This window comes from Hyalella azteca, unplaced genomic scaffold (genome assembly GCF_000764305.2).
Source record: "Hyalella azteca isolate HAZT.00-mixed unplaced genomic scaffold, Hazt_2.0.2 contig11770, whole genome shotgun sequence".
In the NCBI taxonomy this organism is placed as follows: Eukaryota; Metazoa; Arthropoda; class Malacostraca; order Amphipoda; family Hyalellidae; genus Hyalella; species Hyalella azteca.
In genome coordinates, this window is record NW_025941755.1 from 92,142 (window position 1) to 114,278 (window position 22,137).

Genomic DNA, 22,137 nt, shown 5'->3' on the forward strand with positions numbered 1-22,137 from the left:
TATTTTTTATTTATGTTGCTTCACTCATTTGTCACTAAATAGTAAAGTTTACAAAGGTGTAAAGTAGCTTTTTTATGAAATACTTTCATAAAGTGAGTGTTGAACATCATTTTTAACATCTGTATTAATCTAATTCAAATATCAGAGCTGTATGGGATTCAATATTTATAACATGTATGATTTTTTGATGATGAATTATTCGGCTTGCTAATTGGAGACCATCAACTGTGTAAGCCTGAAATTTATTGACAGTGGTTGTGTAGGTTAACAATTTGAGGAGAATTTTGAAGCTGTGTGTCCATCTCCTAAACTTTTATATGTATGAAAGAAATATTCATTGACAATAATATTTTTAGAGGAGCTCATTAAAAAATATGTGGCATGTGCTTTGCAAACTTAACCATAACTAAAAATTTTTCCATAAATAGATAATGGATTAATTATTGATGCTAATTCATTCATTTCTAGTTACAATGATATCCATTATTTTATGTTTTTGTACATTCATGCAGGAAGATACATTTGCATCATTGACCTTTTTCAACAAATCTCTGATGTGTGGTAATCTGTTATATTTTTAGTGTTTTTTTATGCTTGTTCTAACTGTTTGCTGTTTGTTTAGTTAAATAACTATGCTTTTTTAGCTTCTTACTGAGTTTTGTTTGTTCAGAGTGAAGGGCAGTGAGGAAAATGCCTGCCCCACCACCACCACCCCCCATGATGGGGCAAGGGCGAGGCTTGCCAGCCAACCGGGGCAGAGGGAAAGCTCCCACCCTCAATTTGGGGGGAAGTGGGGGAGATAAAGGAGCCCTATTGGCTGACATCAGATCTGGGACCAGACTCAAAAAAGCTGTCACAAATGACAGATCACAGCCAATTGTTTCAGGTTGTTTTCTCACCATCCAGTAAATTGATGATTTTAAGGGATACCTTTTTTTCTATTTTCTATTCAATAATAAGTAATATGTGGTTAATTTATTGGAACAAATTGAAAAATTGATTCTCTCCTTCTTCACTTCAAGATTCCATTACAATTATATTCAGCATTCATATGAGATGATATTTTATTAATTTTTGGGGTGCTTTGGTATTCACATTAATTCCTATTCACCTGCCTTGCATTACTCCATTTTTACTAATTGATTTAGTGCTTAATTTTCATCAATGTTGTTTTGTGTTAACATAATCACAAGCACAAAATTGTGCTATAAAATAAGTATAGTAAAACTGCAAAGCTTTAGTTTGCTGTTTGAGTGACATGTACCAGTCCTGCCAGACCCTGACTTTGAGCTTATTGTTGAGTCAGGAACTAACAATTGCAATACTCAGATGGTATTTGTGTCTGAGGTTTGGAGCTTTGTTAGCTAGGCTTTAAACTTTCCAATCATTAAATATCATCTGAAAACCATTGATGGAACTTTGATGCTTTTATCCCTTCTGATGGAAGTGATTATTTTTGTGCATCCTGAAGCTTGAATAAGATGAGGCATGTTGTTACAAGTGAAGTTTGTTTGTGTATAAGCAATCATAGGGAAAATTTTCATCTTAATTATACTAGAAGTCAAAATCACTACCAACATGTGCATTTAAAAGCTACAGGATATTCCTCTGCAACAACACCAATTGCAACTGCATCCTTTCACCGCAGGCAAAGTTACAAGCAACGGACAGGCTGGTCCTGTTTCTCAGTCAAGAACCAACAAATCTGAGTTCAATTCAAGACCCACCATCAATAACAACAACAACAGTAGCAGTTATAACAGTGGTAATGGAGACTCTATATCCAATGGTGGAGCCCCTCAATTAGCTGGGCTCTTTGCTGGTGGTATGCCCAAGCTGCGGCAGACTGGCAGTCCGAATGCCTCCTCGCTGCACTCGTCTGGTGAGGCTTGATCTCATGAATTATGACCTACAAGTGAGGGGAATGTCCTTCACTGAAAATTCACTTCAGCCTTTGTCAGATTGCATAGGAACAAATATCCCCACACTTGGTATCATTGTAACCTCGCAAAATTATGCCATGTGATGAGGGCTAGGATGAGCTCTCTAGGTTCCTAAGTCAAAGTACCGGTACATTATAAATTAAATGTAACTGATAACATTTTGCTTATATCATCACAATTGTATTGTCTAGGTCTAGGAGAATATGCTTCAATGAGACATCTACTATAAAATGAGCTCTCTATGTGCCAAAGTTGAAATCCATTAATCTAGGTATTGAATAAGTATGGATGTAAGGCAGTGGTTCCCAAAGTGGGCGATATCGCCCCCCTGGGGCAGTGGAAAGATCTGTGGGGGTCTCTAGAAAGATCTGTGTTTAACCTTTCTTTTTCAAAATTGCAGCATACTAAATATCAAGAAAGAGGCGTTTGTTTTTATATGTGTCTGTCAAGGGGGGAGCGCTAGAGATTCACTGGGGAGCCAAGGGGGAACCAGCCAGAAAAAGTTTGGGAACCACTGATGTAAGGGATATGAATGTACCAGATATCATTTTCATGCAGCAGGTAATAACAAGGGCAGCAACAACAGTGGTGGGTTTAGAGATAACCGCTTCGGAGCTGCACCTCCCCCTCCTGCGTCACCCCCTGCTGATACAAACAAGGGTGCGGTGCCCCCCAGTCCCAAGGTAAATATAATTTAACTCTTCAGTCTTCACTTTACATGGTAAATTCAAATGCTATTATAATTTTGCTATTTAAAATCAAGTTTGCTGCTGCTATGAGATTCCAAAGTACAAGCTGATCATTTTGTGGCTTTGTATTAATGATCCGAGCGTTTTTACCCTGCTTATTATTTTAATTTTTTTTAATGTTTCATGTTATTGTTCTTCCACTACTACGGTAATTGTTAGAAATAACAAGGGTTAAGTTATGGGTGTTTTCAACTTTGCAAACCAGTGTCAGTTTCTGCAGGCCTCCTGTATGATGAAGAATCTTTAATGCAGATCTTTTTTGACTGACTGTCAAAAAAAATCAAAACTGGCTGTTGATTGTTGATTTTTTTTTTTGTATTTTACTTCTAACAAGGCGTTGATACCTGTACTTGGTGATTATGTAGTGGTGCTGGTAGTTGAAGATGGACAGAATCTTGATGTTGACATTGTTTAGGCTTGTGATTGTGCCCATTTCTGAGGGTAGGGGCTTGTGCTTATGCCCATATGATGTGATTATAGTGGGTAAATGCATCAACCATAATGCATAAGGCTGCTTGCATGCATGAACATAAAACCTTTGGCATCTACAGTTCCTTTTGTTGACAAAGGGAATGAACATCTTAAATATAGCTATCTGGGTTAGGCAAACTTCTTGAAATACTTATTTCTAAAACAAATATAAACTATTTAAAACCTATTTTAATGCCAAGATAGAATTTGAATGCAATGATTACTCTTTTGAAAGTCTAATAATTTCATGTGGGAATGCCCTCAGGTTCCATCTTGGTATTATTTCAAGTGATATTCAAGTATTCTGTGATTTCTTTTAGTGTAGAAATGGGTTTGAAGAAACATGAATTGGTATGTCGGTTTTGTAGATGGCTCAGATTATATTGTGTGTGGTGTGTAAAATGTAGATTGCTTTCTTGAGTGTGAAAGACTCTGCCTCTGATGCCAGCATTTTGAAGCTTATGGTGAAATTGATGCTCAATGCTTGCTTTATATCCCTGTGCTGCTGCTGCTTCTGCTGCCGCCGCTCCTCTACAAACGTCTCCAACATCGTCATCATGCACCAACATCTTTAATGGATATCATCATTATCATTTATCAACATGTACAACACAATTCAATCATGCACCAACATTTACCAATAAATCATGCACCAACATTTACCATTAAATCATGCACCATCATCTACAATAAATGCCATTAAATCCTGCACCAACCTCTACAATACAACTCAATATATTCATCCATCATTATTTGCATTACTATTCTACAACATCTTCTTGCTTCTAAGATTTAATTCCACTCATAACTTTCATTTAAACTTTAATTTTTAATATCTTTATTCAAATATTCTTCATCTCATCCACGAGATTGACCCAATTTCTATAATTTATTCCTTGTATTCTTTATTTCTTATTGATTGCTGAGTACACTTTTCTTTTTTTTTTTGTTTCTTTGGTTTTCCACATATTCCATTGTTTCCCATCTTCACCTGAACATTCCCTGCCTTAACATGCATATCATGACCTTCACCTGCAAATTCCCCTCTTTCATATTCATACCTGCTCATTCACCAACCCATTTGCACACTTGCACTCTACCCACACTCCCAAAAACTGGTAATAAACTCTCCCTAAAAACTGGTGATAAATTTGCTGTAAAAAACTCTGGTGATTAACTCTCCTGGAAACCTGTGATTCACTCACTCCCTCTCCTGCTGCCTATGATACCGCTATCTGCCGCATCCTAGCGTCACCTACTGCAGCCTAGCATAAAAAACACGCCAGCCCCCCCGCCCCCTGCGGGCCCCAAGCCTTCATGTCATCAGCCCCCGCTATCATCACGCTCATTTTCCAAGTCTTCCTCTAACTTACACAGCGCCAATATCTCCTCCCTGCATCCCCAACCTCCCCTGCCCTCATCCTCATCCCTAAGCACTTCATCCTCCTTCCTCCACGATGTTGCCGCCCGCACCAGACCTGCGGCGCTTGAGTCCTATAAGCCCGCTCCTCCTCCACCCCAGGTACGTCTACGCAGTGCCACAAAGGACGCGGGGACTCAAGGCTCCTGCAAAGGGCATATCCGTGGGGCTTGCCTGCCTTTAGAGAGCACGTTTCCTGCCTTGAGTGGGGTTGTACTGCCTAAAGTTGGTTTCAAATGGGGAAGTTGAACCATCAGGGTTCGGCCTCATGTGAGGTTTTACTGTTGATGTTAGGCGACTCACGTGATGGCTTGCTGCTATGCTGTGTTTGCTGATAGCTTAAAGCTAGAGTTGGGAATGCATTCTGTCTCGAATTAGGGTCTTAATTCTACATAGATATAATTACTGAGCCTCATTATCTCACTTGCCCAATGCCGCTTTGCCCTATAATTTTAGGGCCTTGTCCATGACAAGCCCAATAATTTTGGGGTCTTCGGTGAGTTGGTGAACAGACTTTGCTGAAAATCTAATATCAAATTGCACAGACATATACCTACTCCTCTACTGTGGTCAGTTCATGGCCTGTGATTAATGTTCTGATGAGTAGGTATATCATTTATACTTATTAGGCTCATAACTATAATAAAGTTTCATAAACATTTTAGTTTGTGCTGTAACAGGAGTTATTAACTTTTTGTGTTGACAAGGTTTAAACCTAACATTTTAGAGACATTGCCTGTTGGCAATGATATTTGTATCTATAGACTTAGTATTAAGGTGATAGCTTGTTGTGCAATAAGCTTGCAGGTTTTTGAATAACTTGCTATCCTGCAGTGTTGGTGTATTTTTCATAGATTTTTTGTCTGGTATGTACATCACAAGCCAAGCATTGCAATGCAAGTCACTGTTGAATGAAATTGCCAATTCTACAGACAATTTGAATCCATGTGTAATGCTGAACTTTTCTTCATAATGAATTAATGGCTTGTTTGAGATGATTCAAATCAAAATAAGAATTATCATGTGGTCATTATACAACGTTTTTCTTTTATTAGTGGATCATGCAAGTTTTGGGCTCCTAAACTTTTCCCCTGCATTTGATTGTTTTAAAAATTTTCATCAAACTTATACTAAATCTTTAGAATTTATATCAATTTTACTTACTTTGATTTGCTGCTTTGGGATAAATATTTTGTTTTGTGTTGCCATCCTGTCATTCTTGTTGCAGTGAAAATTGATCCCTCCATCATTTTGTGTGGCTTTCATTCATAAATATAATCATCCCTTTTCTCATTACCTGTAATTAACGATGGCATGCTGGTAGTGGGTTATTTTCCCCCCCCCATTGATTTTTTTTGTTTATTATATTGCTATGTGGTATTGAAGTTTGCAAACTGACCATTGAGTCCCAGTCAAGACACAATTCACTTCGGAATATTGATTATGATGAAGTCAAATTTTTCTTCAATGTATTAATTATGTTTCATCCATGTATTCTTCTCTATCCTTAATTTCATCTAAAGTACAGTTGTCTTGAACTGACAGTTCATTGATGTCTTAGTCCTGCTTGAACAATTAAAGGGTTAATACAAGTATTATATTTGCATACATGGTGCCATATCAAGCTCGTATGTTCCTTGCTCTGTCACTTGACACGTCACCTGATTATCACGTTCTATTTTGCTAGAGGAAATTATTCACATTCATACTTATTTATTCATTTTGAACAATTCAGTGCTCAATCATAATGGAAATGCCCCATACCACTTAACAAGTGTTTATAATGTTGCTTGCTCTGATACTTGAAAAAGAGTATTTGAAAAAAGTAACAAGTCTTGGTACAGAATTTTTGTCTCACAAAATATCCTTCCTGTTGTTACCTATGAAATTAAGCATAGGGCCATTTGTCACTTTTAATGATAGTTTTAAGTTCGTTATCAGCATCACATTTATAATGTTGGTCGTTTTGATGACTGCAGATTCATCAATAATGTTAGTGGTCTCTAATAATGTAGGAATGTATTAATGTAGGTTTAAATGAACACATTGATGTTAGTATTCATGTGTGATATTTAAGGAGGAATTAAATATCCTACATTGTACCGGAAAATTAAATAATTAATTAATTATCACATTAATTAATTATTTAGGTGATACATTAATCAATTAATTAATTGAATAAACCTGAAACTGTCTCCTGTATTTAATAAGGCATTAAATATCCTGTATTATACCTGAAAATTTATTAATAAATCAATTAACACATTAATTGATTATGTAGGTAATGTAGGTAATTAATTAGATAAACCTGCACCTGTCTCCTGTCCCGTACAGGTGCCAGGACCAGCGTTCCCTCCAAGGAGCAGCCAGCAGACCCCCCGCCCCCCTCCTCCAACGCCCCCCGCGCCTGCAAGACCGTGGGGCGCCAGCAAGGCAAGCTCTCACCCACACATTTTTTTCAGTGTTTTATTCCACATTTTTGGGGTAGCAAAATATTTTGGCAAAATTTTAGTCACCATTAAGGAATATTATAGTATTAATATTCTGGAATATTGATAATTTTCTAGTGCAGATGAGGTCCTTTGAGACAAATTCAATATATTATCAAATTCCTGTTTCTAACATGCAAATTTACACTCAAAAAGCGGATATTGTCTATTTGTCTATGCATATAATATGGTATATAGGTAATATAATATATATAATAAATATAATATGTATATTATATGTTCTGTAGTGCAGTGCCATGCTTCCCTCTTGTTCTCATCAATGAAATTGTCTGCACAAATCAATTGCTTGCTACTTATTTCCTTTTTCCATTTTGCTTGAGAATATAATTGCTTTATCAAATTTCTCCCTATAAATAAATATGAACCGTGAGAGGAAAAAAGTGTACCTTCTCAATGAAATTTTAATGGAAGAAAAAACAGGCTTCTGCCTCCTGACCTGAAGTTTATAGTTTGATTTTTATAGGAATCTATTGCTTATTATTTGATCATTTAATTTGATTGATTGTTATTTTAGTTATACATTTCTTTATATCTCCTTTAGTTCTACATTTCTTTATATCTCCTAAAATACATTTCATATCTATATGTTTTAATAATAATACTATAATGCCATATATTGAATTATTCATGCAATGTTGATGAATACAATTAATACTGATTCACTATGAGTTCTATGTGTTGAAATATACCTGCTATATGCAGTGTATACAATATAGGTAAGAATATCACTGTATACAATCTAGGTAAGAATATCCCTGCTATATGCAGTAGGTATGAATACCTATCACTGCTATATGCAGAGTATACAATTTAGGTAAGAATATCCCTGCTATATGCAGTTATATAAACAAATATATAATAGTTATATAAACAAATATATAATAGTTATATAAACAAATATACCTACGAGCAGGCAAGGCGATGCTAAACAAAGCGGCGATGCAGTCACGGCCTACGGTGCCTGCCCCCCCTCCCCCGGGGGGATTCCCCCCTCCTCCTCCCAGCAACTGCCACCCCCCACCGCCGCCTAGTCAACCGCCGCCGCCACCGCCGCCCTCTGCCGCCAAGCCTGAGGTGACGTAGCTACTCAATTAAAATAATTAATATGAGTTTAGTAATAAATTATGTTAAGTTCAACAAGAAATAACGGATCAGACTTATATGAGCAAATCAATTAGATTAATTTATTTATTAGTTCAATTTGTGGGGCCTCTCTTGATACTTGGTGGCTTGCAGCTATAAATTGCTGATTGATAGCAGATTGTTGTTATTGTGAGGGTTTATATGTAGCTGGTAAGTGTTCAAGAGTGTATATCATAGCTGTAGCACCAGGACCGCCACTAAGAGCTGTAGCACTAACTGTTGTGTTGTGTGCAGTCATTCAACGCCCACGACTACCACAACAAATTCAACCTCCCGCCCCCGCCTCCTGTTAGAGATTCTTCCATGTCAACTTCTGCGCGGCATTCAGGTATACTGAAGCCCTAACTATTGCCAGATGTGTGTATTCTGTTGTTAATTTTATTATTATTTGTGTACTTAAGCCCTAACTATTGTCAGATGTGTGTATTCTGTTACAATTTTATTATTATTTGTGATGTTCTATTCCATATATTATATTAACTCATCTTGCAATTGCCCAGCGTATAAGATTATGTCTATCGTAAAACTTTCGTCTCAAGCTGACTTTGTAATGTGCCTGAGGTTGTATCAGATGACTTGAAATTCTCTGTATTGCAGGAGATTTTGAGAGCAAGTTCTCTAACTGCTTCAGGCTGAGCAACAAATTCCCTCCTCCGCAACCTTACGATGCAAACCTCAAGAAAGTTTATCCTAGCAAAAACGGTGAGAATGCAAACTGGTCGCATAAACCTAAACCTCGCGCCCCCCTGCCTCCTTCTTGTGCCTCAAGCTCTCCGTTGATGACTTCATCTGGTGCTTCTGATGTTGCTATTGTTGAATGCAACGCAAATTCTGTCACTAGCAACCAATATTCTGGCATTAGTAACAATGTGTCCTCAACTACATGTCATGATAGCGACTATTCGGATGACAGTTTTGATTCTTTCGATGATGATTCTTCAAGTGGCCTGTCTAGTGATGAATCCCTACATTGTAGCGATTCTATTCCTAGGTTTCACTATGACAGACGCAAACAATCATCTTGTGGTGAGAAGAATCTTGCTTCGCCAAGTATGAATCGGTATTTTACATCAGCCCGTGGACCCGCAATCCAGTCACTTTCCGTTGACACTAACTTGTTTCGTGGCAAAAATTGGTCTAAAAGTTTGATGAATTTGGCAGAAGAGAGTCCGCCTCTTTTACCTCCGCGCAGGGCTGCTATACGCCGCGTTGCTGACCGCAGTATAGGTGATGGTAAATTTTCTTCCCTTGGAAAATCATCTCTGAGTAAATCTACCATTAATATTTCGCATGGTATACCTACTAAATCATTTGCTGATCTCGAGCAGCCAGTTAACTTGCCGTTGTTCAATCATGCACTCGATTCTGATGGTGGTATTGATAAAACTTCTCAGCAATGTTCAATAACTGACATGAAACCGACAGCAATAAATTTCTTCCCCCTTTCTTCTGCTGCAGATTCCTCCATTGCATCTTCGGTTGAATTTTCTCCTGATCTTCCCCCTCGGAATTTCAATAGGCAATGTTTCAGACGCAAGGAGGGTAGGGATATTGCTTTTGCTACCTTGGATCAGCAGCATAGCGGAGTTGAAACTCCAGCCTTCATTGGCGGTAGAAACGTTGCAGAAGTTAGCGTTGCCGACGTTCCTCCACCTTTGCCACCAAGAAATTCGCCCTTTGTCTGGCCCCAAGTGAGTTCAAACGTTGCTGGTACGAGGATGAGCCACAGACCAAATGTATCTGATGAAACAACGGATTCTTCAGCTCATCTGCTAAACCGAGACGCATTTTCAAGAAGCAGTAATTATGCTTTGAGGCTTGGTACAACTGATGTTTCTGGCACCGAGAAAACAGATGGAGGGTCTAATGCTTTATTGAGCAGCAACGTTAAGACCCCAGCTGTTGCGTCATCCATTCTAATGGCAGATAGGAAGAAAGGCTACACTGCAGAAGGATTTCTGCCGACTAATGAACGAACTTCAAACTCGAGTGCACTTTCATGCGGTGGAACTTTGCCAGAAGCTTCAGAATCTGCTAATGACTTTACAAATTCTGACTTGAAACGAATACCTTCAGCATCTTTTCATGCAAAGGACGTTGATTCGAACGGAAGCCTATTTTCTGACCGTCCTTGTTTTCGCAGTTCTTTTTCTACAGGAAATGCTGCAGAGTTTTCTGCCTCTACCGCTGCTGCTAAACGGCCCGCTCTATTGCTTAAGTCGCAGTCAGAACAAAACTTCAAAGGATCTCTCCAGAGAAATGTGCCGAGTCAACTTCTGGACGAGCTCTTTGAACGGAACCTTAGTATGCTGGAAGCCGAGAGCAGCTCTACTGGAGCATCTAAAACTCCGAGCATTTTTTCTTTAAATTCAAATTCATCTCTAGATTCTGCCACCATTTATGAGCTTGGATTAGCAGAATTGGATCCTCTCTCTTCTCGATATAACCGTTCATCTGGAGACCAAAAATAATAGCTGACTTGGCACACGCAGCCATCATACTATTCCCTGTATTCTGCTGTGCCTATGAGACTTGCTGCCTCCCACAAGATGAATGTCTACAACTTCAAACTTTGGATGAATTTTCGCGGCTCGTGTACATTTAAAAATTTTATGATAGGGGATTTATTTTCAAAATTTTCGAATGAGACTCGCAATGAAATTCAGAATCAACGGGGATGGGGTGCTGCCGATTTAGCAATGCAGACACTCGGATAGAACGACAATGATCATGATTGTCATTATTATACAACTACTCGCTCGTGAGTGTTTCATGACAGTTTATCTTATAAACCCTTAATTGCTAACTTACCACTTAGTCCTTGCAAAATCTTTTCCCCTGTAAAGAGGCCCATATGTACTTGTGAAACATTGGTACTTTGTAGAATCTAAGTCGCCACAACTATCTAAGCTCGGCAGTAAGTTGTAAGGTACCCACGTCTTGAATTTAAAAGCACCTTTCGTAGTATGTAAATATTTTTAAAGCCTTTGATGGATTCATTAGCACTATATTTAACCTCTGGGGCGGCTAACCTTGTCCGTGGGTCAAATTTGTGTGGTATCTACACTGTTGGTGCTTAGAAGATTTCCTTCTTTCTCTCTTGCATAAATGTTACTCTCAAAGAAGGGAGTGAGACTTTGCCCAAACAGCGATGCATTTTATTGCTTGTGCGTGTGTCATCCTAATCCAGTTTAGCCCGTCAAAAAGGCTTATCAGTTCTACGTCTACCTTCAACTCATGCTGAGAAGACATACGTCACTGCTACACACATTTCACTACTTGTACAATATGATGCATTTATTATTGTGAGTGTGTATGGATAGCTTTCTTGCTGGTATACCAGCCACTGTGAAGAGCTCAAGTTTTTTTGTGCCGGTGTCGTGCAGCGCTGCCGTTCTATCTGCACAAGTCTTACTTGGACCTGCATCTGCCTCGACGTCCTACACCTCGCCTCTCAGCCTCACATCATCAAAATCTCAGCCTCTCAGCCTCACATCATCCTCATCTCAGCCTCACTCTGTCTTCTCCTCCCCATCATTCACCACCCAGACCACCTCACAGTAGACAGGCCGTGAGCCTCATTACTTTCCAGCCTCAGTCCCCCGTAAATCCCCTGCCTCAGTCCCCCATAAATCCCCAGCCTCAGTCCCCACCTCCCGTATTACCCAAGTCCCCGCTGTCCATATATGCTACCCCGCGTTCCCCACCAGTTCCCGTTTCACGTCCCCGTGAAGCAGCGATCTATGCTTCCCCACTGCCTCTGCTGCCTCCCCGCCAGCCACATTCCCCTTGCACCTTCCCTCATTACTATTGTCCTCACCTCGCCCTCCATTGCCCCGGCTTCTCTGCTCCTTCCCCTCAAATCCCTCTTCCCCAATGCACCGCCCACTGCCCTTGCCTGGTCCTCAGATCCCTCTCACACCCTCAGACTCTTCCCTCGTTTTCTTCCCCTCAAAACAATCCTGTATTCTTTGCCCCTAATCCCCTGCATCCTTCTTTTTGTTCATGTCACTCCCCGCGCTATGCGAATATTTGTTATCAACAACCTGAACACAACGCTGTTATCTGCAGCAATGATATGCCCTGTCAGCTGTTAGATAGCAGTAGTGCACGTCATGACGATGTTATCTTACGACATCGTAACGAGGAAATAACGACTCGGCGTCACTATAATAATGATGACACGTCGTCAACGATACCACACGTCATCTCCCGTATGCACATCGTGTCGGTGAAACGAGATAAAATTACCAACAGGCTTTCTTTGGCCTGATGAATTCAAATTGAAGTTGACGAATTTCATTCTGCCTGATGAAGGTCTAGAGAACAGGTTAAATTATGTTGCTCTTGTTTCTGTTATTTTACTTTGCAATACGACTCTCGGTCTGATATTTTTCTTCTCATTTCTGTTCAGTTAGATCTTGTGTATTTTTGTCGAGTGGTCGCCTTTTGCCCTATTTATGACGACCGTTTCATGCCTTGTTTGGGAGCGGCTGGTTCATAACTCAATATAATAACTTTTATCTTGTGCTCTCAAAGCTAAAATGTTATTCATGCTGAGCCATGCTCACTCAAAAGCTCAGCCAAAAACGTTCGCAAATCCTTCAAATACTTACTTCATCATTAATATTTTAATAGTTCCGCATAAAATGAAACAAATTAGAATGCCGGAAAGCGTCGCGTTTGTTGGGTTTACGTTATGAGACTGAGAAGCTATATTGTTTAATTGTTTATTAATATTTTCCTGACAGTTGAACTAAATGTGCTATTTTATTAGGTTGTATTACCTTCAATTACCTCCCGAACCTACCCTTATGTTACTCCCGAGTGGTGATCATGTATGTCATGTCATGCGTATCAAGCCAAGCACGTCATGCTCATTCCAAGCGTGTCATGCTCTCTGCATACGATTCAGAATCTATCATTCATACCATTCAGCAATTATTTCTTTAGTTGTGAGGATGCTTCGAGATCTTCAGAGTTCATCATAAGAGAGGCAAGATGATTGCGGTGTGACTCAGTAACAAGCAAGGCTTCCAACCCATCCGTGCGACTTACTACCATCGTCTTCTTACCATTAAATTTGTTCTGTCTGGTCCTTCTTTAACAGAACTGCTGGTCAAGTACTATACCGGTAGCGTAGAACGGTTGCCAACACTAACTCTTCGTTTAATCTGATGATCAAATTTATCACCATATTGGTGATGAAATTCCTTGTTCTTAATTATTTTTGATCCTTTGAATTTAAATTCCAAGGACAGAATCATCCCTTATTTCCAGAATCAAGCTTCTTCTTGTTCTGTTTAGTCTTGCAAGTGGTGTGATGTTGTATCTCGTGGCGCTCCACTGTCTCACATATTACATGTTGCCTTCTTATAAAATAGTAATTGTTTCTTTTCAATATGTTATGTGCTCTACTGCCTACTTCTGTACTAAATATACGAGGCGGGGCAAGACAAAAACTTTTTCTCTACGTCTCGAGTTCATAACTTAGATGTATCTCGATTTCATTGCGTGGGGTGTGGGCTAAACCATTATATTTGTGTTGCTCAGTCCCGTATGCTAGAGCTTTTGGTTTTATTGTCTTCCATTACATCATAGTTCTCGATAACAGTAATATTTTGCCTCAACAGGAGACTTCCAGGATAGCGAAAAATTTGCATTTTCAATAATTCTGTGGGCTCATCGACATCTATCCTTAGAGGCCGTTATATTTAAGCAGCTTATTTTTTTCTCGTATGTTTGTCATATTCTCGTCATTGATATTAAGCCATTGTCTACCAACGGTAAGTTACGCGGGCTTCATTTGAGAAATACTTCTATGATGGTTAATGCATTATTTGGCCAAGAGATAAATTGTTATTCATTATTAATATACGTTAATAATAATAATTATCATATGTGTTAATAATTATCGTATTGTTCTTGGTTGTCTGTGTGGCTGTGTTTCTGTTTGCTGTGTTTGGAAACTAGTGCTGCTGGGAGTGTAATTCTGGCAGATTTTGTATATATTCTAGAATAAAGATTTCTCTATTCTAGAATAGAGAATTCTCTACTCTAATGTAGAGAATTCTCTATTATGGAGTTGAAAATTCTCTATTCTATAATAAAGAATAATGCGGCTGATGGTTTCAAAACTGATAGCGTGGAGTGCCGATCCTGCCTTCAGTTTTTCTCTATTTAGTTCAGAATTTAATGAACATTCGAGAAGATAGTGAGAGATGAATTGTTGCATTACCTTCTATTAATTGATTGATAAGAGCAATTATTTCGGATGTTGAATTACATCTTAATTCTCCAGGTAGTACACTCCCCGAGCCCCGTGTTGCTTCCTGTGCTGTCCGTGCGCTTGTTAATACTTGTTGTGATTTTGTGCAGCAAAACCTGCCAGTCAACGACGAGCTCCTCCCCCTCCCCCTGGTGGGCCTCCTCCCCCACAACCTCTACAATACTCCCACTCACCTCTCCCCCAGCCTCCCCATGCGCCCCTCCACGTTCAAGTGGGAGGAAAGATTTTCGGCACTGAAGCTTCCCACTGCTAGACATCACAACGCCACCCTTCATCTGCCACAGCCACCAGGACCTCCACCAACATCACTACCACGAACGGTAAAGCCACCAGCACCTATCGGGAAATGGTTTCCGGCGCTTCAGAGCCTCACGCTACCTCTAGACGTCATGAGGGCAATTTAGGTATAATATACTGTAATATGGCCGACCTCGGTTCAAGGCAACTCGAAGACAAGTCTCGTGCTACTCCTGATGGTGGCATGCCACTCGGGTACTTGGTTCCTACTCTTCGCATATGTGACGCCGTTAATGATGATGCAGCAGACGTGCGTACGCCCCTCAGACGTCAGTCACATCCTGTCATCCCGCATGCCAACGTACTTAAGGATATTAATGCTCTGAGCATGGCTGTTTTAGTGCACTCAGCGAGCGAGAAGAATCTTGCGACCATTTCACCTCGACCTCGTCGAAGGCCTCCTCCTCTCAAACCCAAACCTGTCATTACTTTTCCTTTCATGTCACACCCGAATCAGGGTCTTCCTCACAACATTCTTCCTGTGCAAGTCGGCAGACCTGAAAGAGAGGTTCTGAGTCCACCTAATCTCTATATTAACGGAGTTTCGCGTGAAGGAAATCTGTTAGTCCGCGATGTTGACGTGCGTGTGAGACTGAGGAGGCAGAACCGGTCTCTGTCGAGCCCTGATATCGGACGCGTGCTAAGCCGTTCCGACACTCGATGTTATTCACCACGGAAATCCAGTGATGATTTCTATGTGCTTCCTGGTCGCTCTGAAACTTTGAAGGCAAATTCATCCAGAACATCGCTACTGAACACGAGACGTCGAGGTTCCCCTGGCTCTAGCGCAGTCACCGTCTCAAGACACACGAGTCATCTACGACACCAGATAGACAGCGGCGTCACAACCTGGCGCCGATTTGTAAACAACTGGAGAAATTGAACTAAAATTCTACCAGCTACAAATAAAAGATACTTGAAGCGTCCCTTTATGTCAATATTTAGGTTATAACCTTTCTTCATCATTTATGTTTACATCTCTAGATTGGAGAACAATTTTAAAAGTATTTTCTGATTTTAAGCGGTTTTCACGAACCATTTTGATTTTCATTGTGTTGTGGTCTGCTTATCGCGAAAATTGGCATTCAAATTTTCTTCCTACCAAGCAATGCATATTTTTCATTTCTCAAAACACAATACAAAACAATGACTGTCCATTTTAAAGTTGGAGTTTTCCTAAAGTTGGAGGTCAAGATATTACCCCGACTACAGTTAGTTGAATTTATTGCTATCGTTATTACGGAAGAACAATGTTTGGTACCACTTAATTATTGCTCGAGTATTGCGGTCACTTGGTCATCTTACACATTGAATTGAATAATGTCAAGAAATTGAATTGAGTAACAGAGAATGCCAGCAGCGAAGTAAAGGTAAAGCTCTTGTTTCTCCCACAAATGATGCAGTCTGGCCTAGCCGGAGATGCTGAGGCTACTTCTTCTACTTTAGTCTCAAGTGTTATTGGTGGTGCAATAGTGACATGAAAGCTGCAGTGATGTGGTGTAGGTGGTGTTGGTGGTGGCAGGAGGATGTTAGGCTAACTGGTGTCCAGCAGTGATTGAGATTTGCCTTATGAATACATTTCTTCGTTGCTTGTCTCCTGTATGTGGGCTTTTAATTCTCAGTGATTCTTTTAACGACATTGTATTCCTTGCATCGTAAAACGGGGAATTTATGATGAAATTTTTCGTTTTATTATTTATTTTGCTTATATCTAATTGTGATTTTGCGCTTTTTTGCTCTTGTTTTCCTTCTTGAGAACTTAAACCTAACAAATTTTAATCTTCTTTGTACCATTGAAATTTGTGAAACCTGTTCATTACATGTTTAATTAAGAAGAACGAGAGTCAAATGTTAAATTGGAAAATTGGGAATTTTAGGTCATCACCATGATTTATGAAAGTAACTAGAGCATTTCACTGTCGCGTGTCTTTTGTTGCGGCAGAAAACTTGCCCGGTATTGAATTACCGATCATGGTTGCCAGAACACGTGCAATGCTGGGGGTAATGGATACGCAAATATCCTCTTCAAGTGGATCATCAATCCTGCACCTGACATGTTGGGTATTTACGTATCTCTTGTTTAATGCGTAGCTATTGGGCTAGACCAATTCCGTTAAAATGTTGCCCGTTGTTCTTATTTGTCTTTAGTGCATAATTCTTGTGGGTTTTATATAAAGATACATTTGATGAGTAAAATCACTGCACTTGGCAGGAATTACGCAATATCAGGGTAGAAAAGAAGTTGGCAGATATTTCGGTAATAAAAATTCCTTTTTCGATATTGATTTTAAACTCCAATGCAATAATTACAAAATATTCTTGTGTCAGTTTCTCAGTTTTAGTCTTTGTTTCAAGTAATAATCTATACACGAATGAGGCTTAATCCCTGTATTGCTGACTGTATGGGGAGTATGAGATACATTGACGCGCAGTCTTGTGGGGGTCCAAGATACGTTTTCTTCAGCCTTGGTCTGTTGATTACGAGTGCATCAGTTTTTAATTACCTTCTTGTTTGTGATTCATGCAACGTCTTTGATGACAGAAGGAAATGTACTTGTTAGAGATTTGATTTCATGAAGCAGAGTTCATTGAATTATTCCAATCCGCATCACGTATCAGCTGGACTATTAAATAAGATGAAAACTCTTCATCGTAAGCGTAACTCCGGTGCTCTCATTCTTGGTTATTCCTCATCATGATGTGCTTTACGTTCCTAAACTTGATTCACACGAACTGAAACTTGTGTTGTTACAGAGAAAAGTTAGAGTAAACGCCTATCAGACAATTATGAGTGTATGATAAAGATATCGTGAATGGAAGTGAATGCCGACACAGTTAATAGATAAGTTTAACACAGAACTCTAGTTCACTGCACCACAACTACAACACCGGCGCTGTGTTACACCGTGCTATCTAATTTATAAGCGTGCTTTCTAACAAATTCCCTTTATTCATATATATTGAGTCAACGAATGATCGAGGCCATATATATACCTCCTAAGTTCCATCACCTTCCGATGGTAGTTGATTTATTACTTATATTTGTCGTTAGTAGTCGAAGTCACTTGATTTGTTTACGCTCAACAGCTGCCCGAGACCACGGATCTTTAAACGCTCACGAGTGCTCCTCATGCCTTTGTTTACCTCTCGTCAACACTGATATGCTAGGGGACTAGGCTGCCTCATGCGGTCCCAGTCCACTGCTGTGTCAGCACGAGAAAGCAAGGTATCACTTGGCACTACGTATACCATTATTTACTATGACGAGTTATATGTTACTTGCCCACTCGCTTATTTCACTTGCGACGATCGTCTTCAGCACTCGCCAAATGAGTTACCTTAAGAGCCTTGTTCAGTCGATTAAATTCATGATTCATTGGCAGTTAATTCGGAAGTTGGGCCTATGCCAGGAAGATTTGGATGCATTATTCACATGTAAAAATTTCTCTGACTAAGAACTTTGTGAATGTGAGGGTTGAACATCAACGTGAAGCTACCGTACTGGTACTCGTTCTAGCTGCAGTTTTACCGAAGTTATTTTAAGTCCTATCGTTCATGAATTCGTTTCCGCGTGATGGCATCAGCGCTCTTAAACTTTCTCGAACGAACGAAACTGTATTGTTGAACCAAGTCATAGCTGCGTATATAAATACCTCCGTTAGTCTTTTTTTCGTTGCTGATTCTACGTTCGGCGCTTAGAAGATAAGCATTTTGTAGCTTCTTCTAACACACTGTGGATTATTATAATTATTATGTTTGGGTAATTTTTGTATCTAGAAATATCAGTGGAGGATAATAATTCCACCATCGTTTCACACTGCTGGTCACGTAGCTTGGACCATCCCTCTTTTAATAGGTACGTCTGTTTGCTCCGCATACCAACTTAAAACTAGAAGGTTATGTCATTCGAAAATTTTTTGAAAGCCGTTTGAATTTATATTTATGTGGAATTTTTTGCGATTCTACCGTCTGTATTCTGAAATAAATTTAAAATCGGAGAAAATCTTTTAAACATAGTTCAGTGTCTCACAGTAATGTGGGTATTGAAATAATGCTGGAATAAGGTACTAAGAAAGGCTACAGGATTTCTAGGGTTGTTTGTCTATGTAACTGTGGTAAAAGGTATGATTGCCGAGCTTACAAGAAATTTGGTGTACTTAATTGCGTAACTAGATTACATTAATAATGAAGCGTTGGTCAAATGCCGTTTGTGTTAAGAGTTGTTTTAGTAGAGCGGGAACCTTGATTGCCTGAAGATTAGTTTGACATATTTATAATTGCTATCAGTCATTGGTTTATTAATGCAAGCAGTTAAATAGACGCAACTTTCTAATTAAGAAAATAATAGTTCATTTTATCCTGCAATTTTTGTTCTGTACATTGTAATTTTAAAGTCTGGAATGTGATGAGCTTGTTTGAGCGCATAAGGAGAAAAGTACAGATCTAGAAATGCCTTAACTAACTTGTCCAGTAAATCGACAAGGAAACACAAAATTTATTGTCTATTAAAGTAAAATAACTTGTCTCACTGAATTTACTCCATATTAATAGGAAATTACGCATTCAGGTTATTGCTTGTAAAACGAATTGATTGTGTTGAAGAGATAATTTAAACTATCGTACCTATCGCTTCAGCTTACAGAATTGGAATATTGTACTTGTATTGAAACTTTAGTAATGGCTTGCAATAATTTCAGGTCTCGGTGATACTAGTTAACCATTCAAGCCTCGTAGTCCCATGCCAATAAAATAATTTTGCTTATGCTAATTTTGTGTGTTTCTACTCGTGCTCTCTCCAATTATATTGGATTTCCATTTAAATTTCTCAGTAGACTTCGTGACTTGTAACAGGCCCTAAGGAGTCCGTTTCTTCGTGAATTACTCCATTGTGATGGGGGTAACCAGTGATAGTTATGGGCCGCTTTAGCAGCAGGCTGGAGAGTGAACAACTATTACTTGCAATCGGAGTTTCAGCTCAGTTCAGAAGACTGAACTTTCCTTAATTGGTGAAGAAAATTTAAGTTTTGTATTAACTTTTGCGCCAGTTATTGATGTACTTCAGAGTATCGCTAACTAGTAAGTTAGCTTCGAATTGCTTCAGTTAATTCTAGTATTTTGTCTTCAGCATGTCGGGTTTCTTTTAAAATTTATTCTTTAGGTTATTTTTTATTTGTTCCAATTATTTTGTGCGGATCTAGTTTGATTCCCCACATTTATAATGAAGAACTTGTGAACTGCGTTAGCAATATATTTATGCCTATTGTTAATATACGACCTGCATTATATAACTGCTGTATCTATATGCTGTAAAGAGAACTATTTTTTAAACACTCCCGTCGTGATACGAAGTGGAGGTCAGTGTATAAAATAGATAAAACATTATTAGGTACAGCACTAGCTTTCAGCTAGCAATTCTGAAATATTTACTTCTGTTCTGTATTAACTCGTATTTTGTGCTATGTATTTCCCTGAATTTTGGAGGAACGTATGCATGTTTTTCTGCCTTGAAAGTATCAAGTAAATATTGGTTTTTGTGTTGGAAATTTAATGTGAGCTTTGTTTCAGATACTATTATTCCTCATGAAAGCTGATGAAATGAAATTAGTCTCAATTTTGATTAGAACTTTAAGCTTGGCAAATTTTTCAATTCCCTCAAAATGTTCGTTAATAATTTCGGACTCGCGATCCTTGCTTTCCTGTCCTGCGCGTAGCACGCAACGGGGTTTACGCTCACTTCAAATTACTATGCAATGCATTTACGCATGGTGAGCTGGTCTTCAATATTGCTTCAGTTTTTAGACGCCCTAACGATTTTTTTGCGATATATACTAAGTCGTGTGAAGTTCTTGTAAAGAACTCTTTTGTAGTTAATGTTAAATATTCTATTTTTGTGTGCTTGTCGATCAATATGAAGCGTGTCAGATTATTGTAAGTAAAACTGTACCTCTTTTGTTTACTTGATACCGCGTCATTTGTCCTATACCTGACGCGGATGGCTTAGCCCATCATTCTTCGTTGGGAGTATATAATAACTCGCTGTAGCGACTTGATTTTCGTAGCTGTTTGGAAAATCTTTTGTGAGATAATGCTGTTAATCTTCCCTAAAGAGTATAATCTTCCTAACCTGTTCTTTTTTATCGTTTCATTTGTCCTTCAACAAATCATTCTTGCACACGAACGGTGCTTGTCGGATTCAGAATGCCTCGGTATTACTGAAGCCCTAACTGAATTCATGACATCAAGAATTATTAAAAAAATTGAATTCAAGGTTTGTAAAAATCTGCACCATGTATGAATTGATTTCAATTGGTTTCAGGTTATATTAACTTGGAAAAAAGTTAGCATTTCTTCGAAATTAATGTTGGGAAGCATTGCATTCATTTTTCGTATTCCAATAATGGTTGCAATTGCTCTCTAATGTAAATTTAAGTAGTGTTAATACTGGTATAGGCGAAGCTATTCTCAAGTACCAATTTTTGTACCCAGATTTTGTACCAATTTTAGGATTGTAACTATAATATTTTTAAAATTTGTATCCAAGTGGATGATCAAATGTTTCGCGCAAATAATTTTGGTTATGAATATGAATTGACCTCTCCTCTCTTCGAAGTTCGAGACAAAAGCAGTTGTGAGATTTCATTTCGTTTTTATTTTTAAGTATGTAGAGTCTAATTTATGTTGGCTATTTTGGTAGTCCGATATTTATTAGTGAGCTCTGAATTATTGCAATTCGTTTTCGCGAGCTAGTTTACCGCCAGTAGCTTTTCTTTCGATTTGAAATAGATTTTCACGATGGCGAAAATTTAACATTGAAAGCAGCGATAATTAGTACGATGGTCAATTTTTGGGGAGCTTGGGGATTTGAGTGAAATAAAGAAATAATTAGTGTATATCAGGTTTGTATCCGTGACTACTGATTAACTACTATTATATCGAGATCTTTTGGAGTCAGATCAAGCAGAAGAGTTTAACTTATTGTTAACACCGGAATTGCGAACTGAGATCGGATAGATCCTGCAGCAGTAATGTTTTTTCGGCTGCTACATGCTTGCTGAAATTGTTCATTATTTACTATGCTTGAGGGAGTTTCGATTTGACCGTGAAAGTGAGAAGACGTGCTGTGTGTTATCCCAAAGCGCAAAGTGATATCTGCACTCTGCAGATCATTCTAGATAATCTAGTCTTCTCAAAGTCAAATCTCTTTGAAAAATAATTAAAAATCCTAAAGCAGAAAATTGATCATGATGAAAACTAAGAAACATCCAAGTCTGGGATCAAAACCTCCAGACAGCCAACCGACTACTTCAACTTCGAG

At 38.8% G+C, this 22,137-nt stretch overlaps 1 protein-coding gene across 1 annotated transcript; it reads left to right on the forward strand.

Moving 5' to 3' along the window:
* Window positions 1-690: 690 nt before the first annotated feature.
* LOC108664392 (formin-like protein 5) lies at window positions 691-20,951 on the forward strand. The gene is made up of 10 exons (XM_047882991.1): window positions 691-886; window positions 1,649-1,882; window positions 2,505-2,626; window positions 4,413-4,685; window positions 5,040-5,079; window positions 6,918-7,016; window positions 8,007-8,167; window positions 8,471-8,564; window positions 8,834-8,938; window positions 14,615-20,951. Exons 1-10 carry the CDS (start codon window positions 691-693, stop codon window positions 14,776-14,778), a joined length of 1,488 nt encoding a protein of 495 aa, XP_047738947.1. The 3' UTR covers window positions 14,779-20,951.
* Window positions 20,952-22,137: the final 1,186 nt, after the last annotated feature.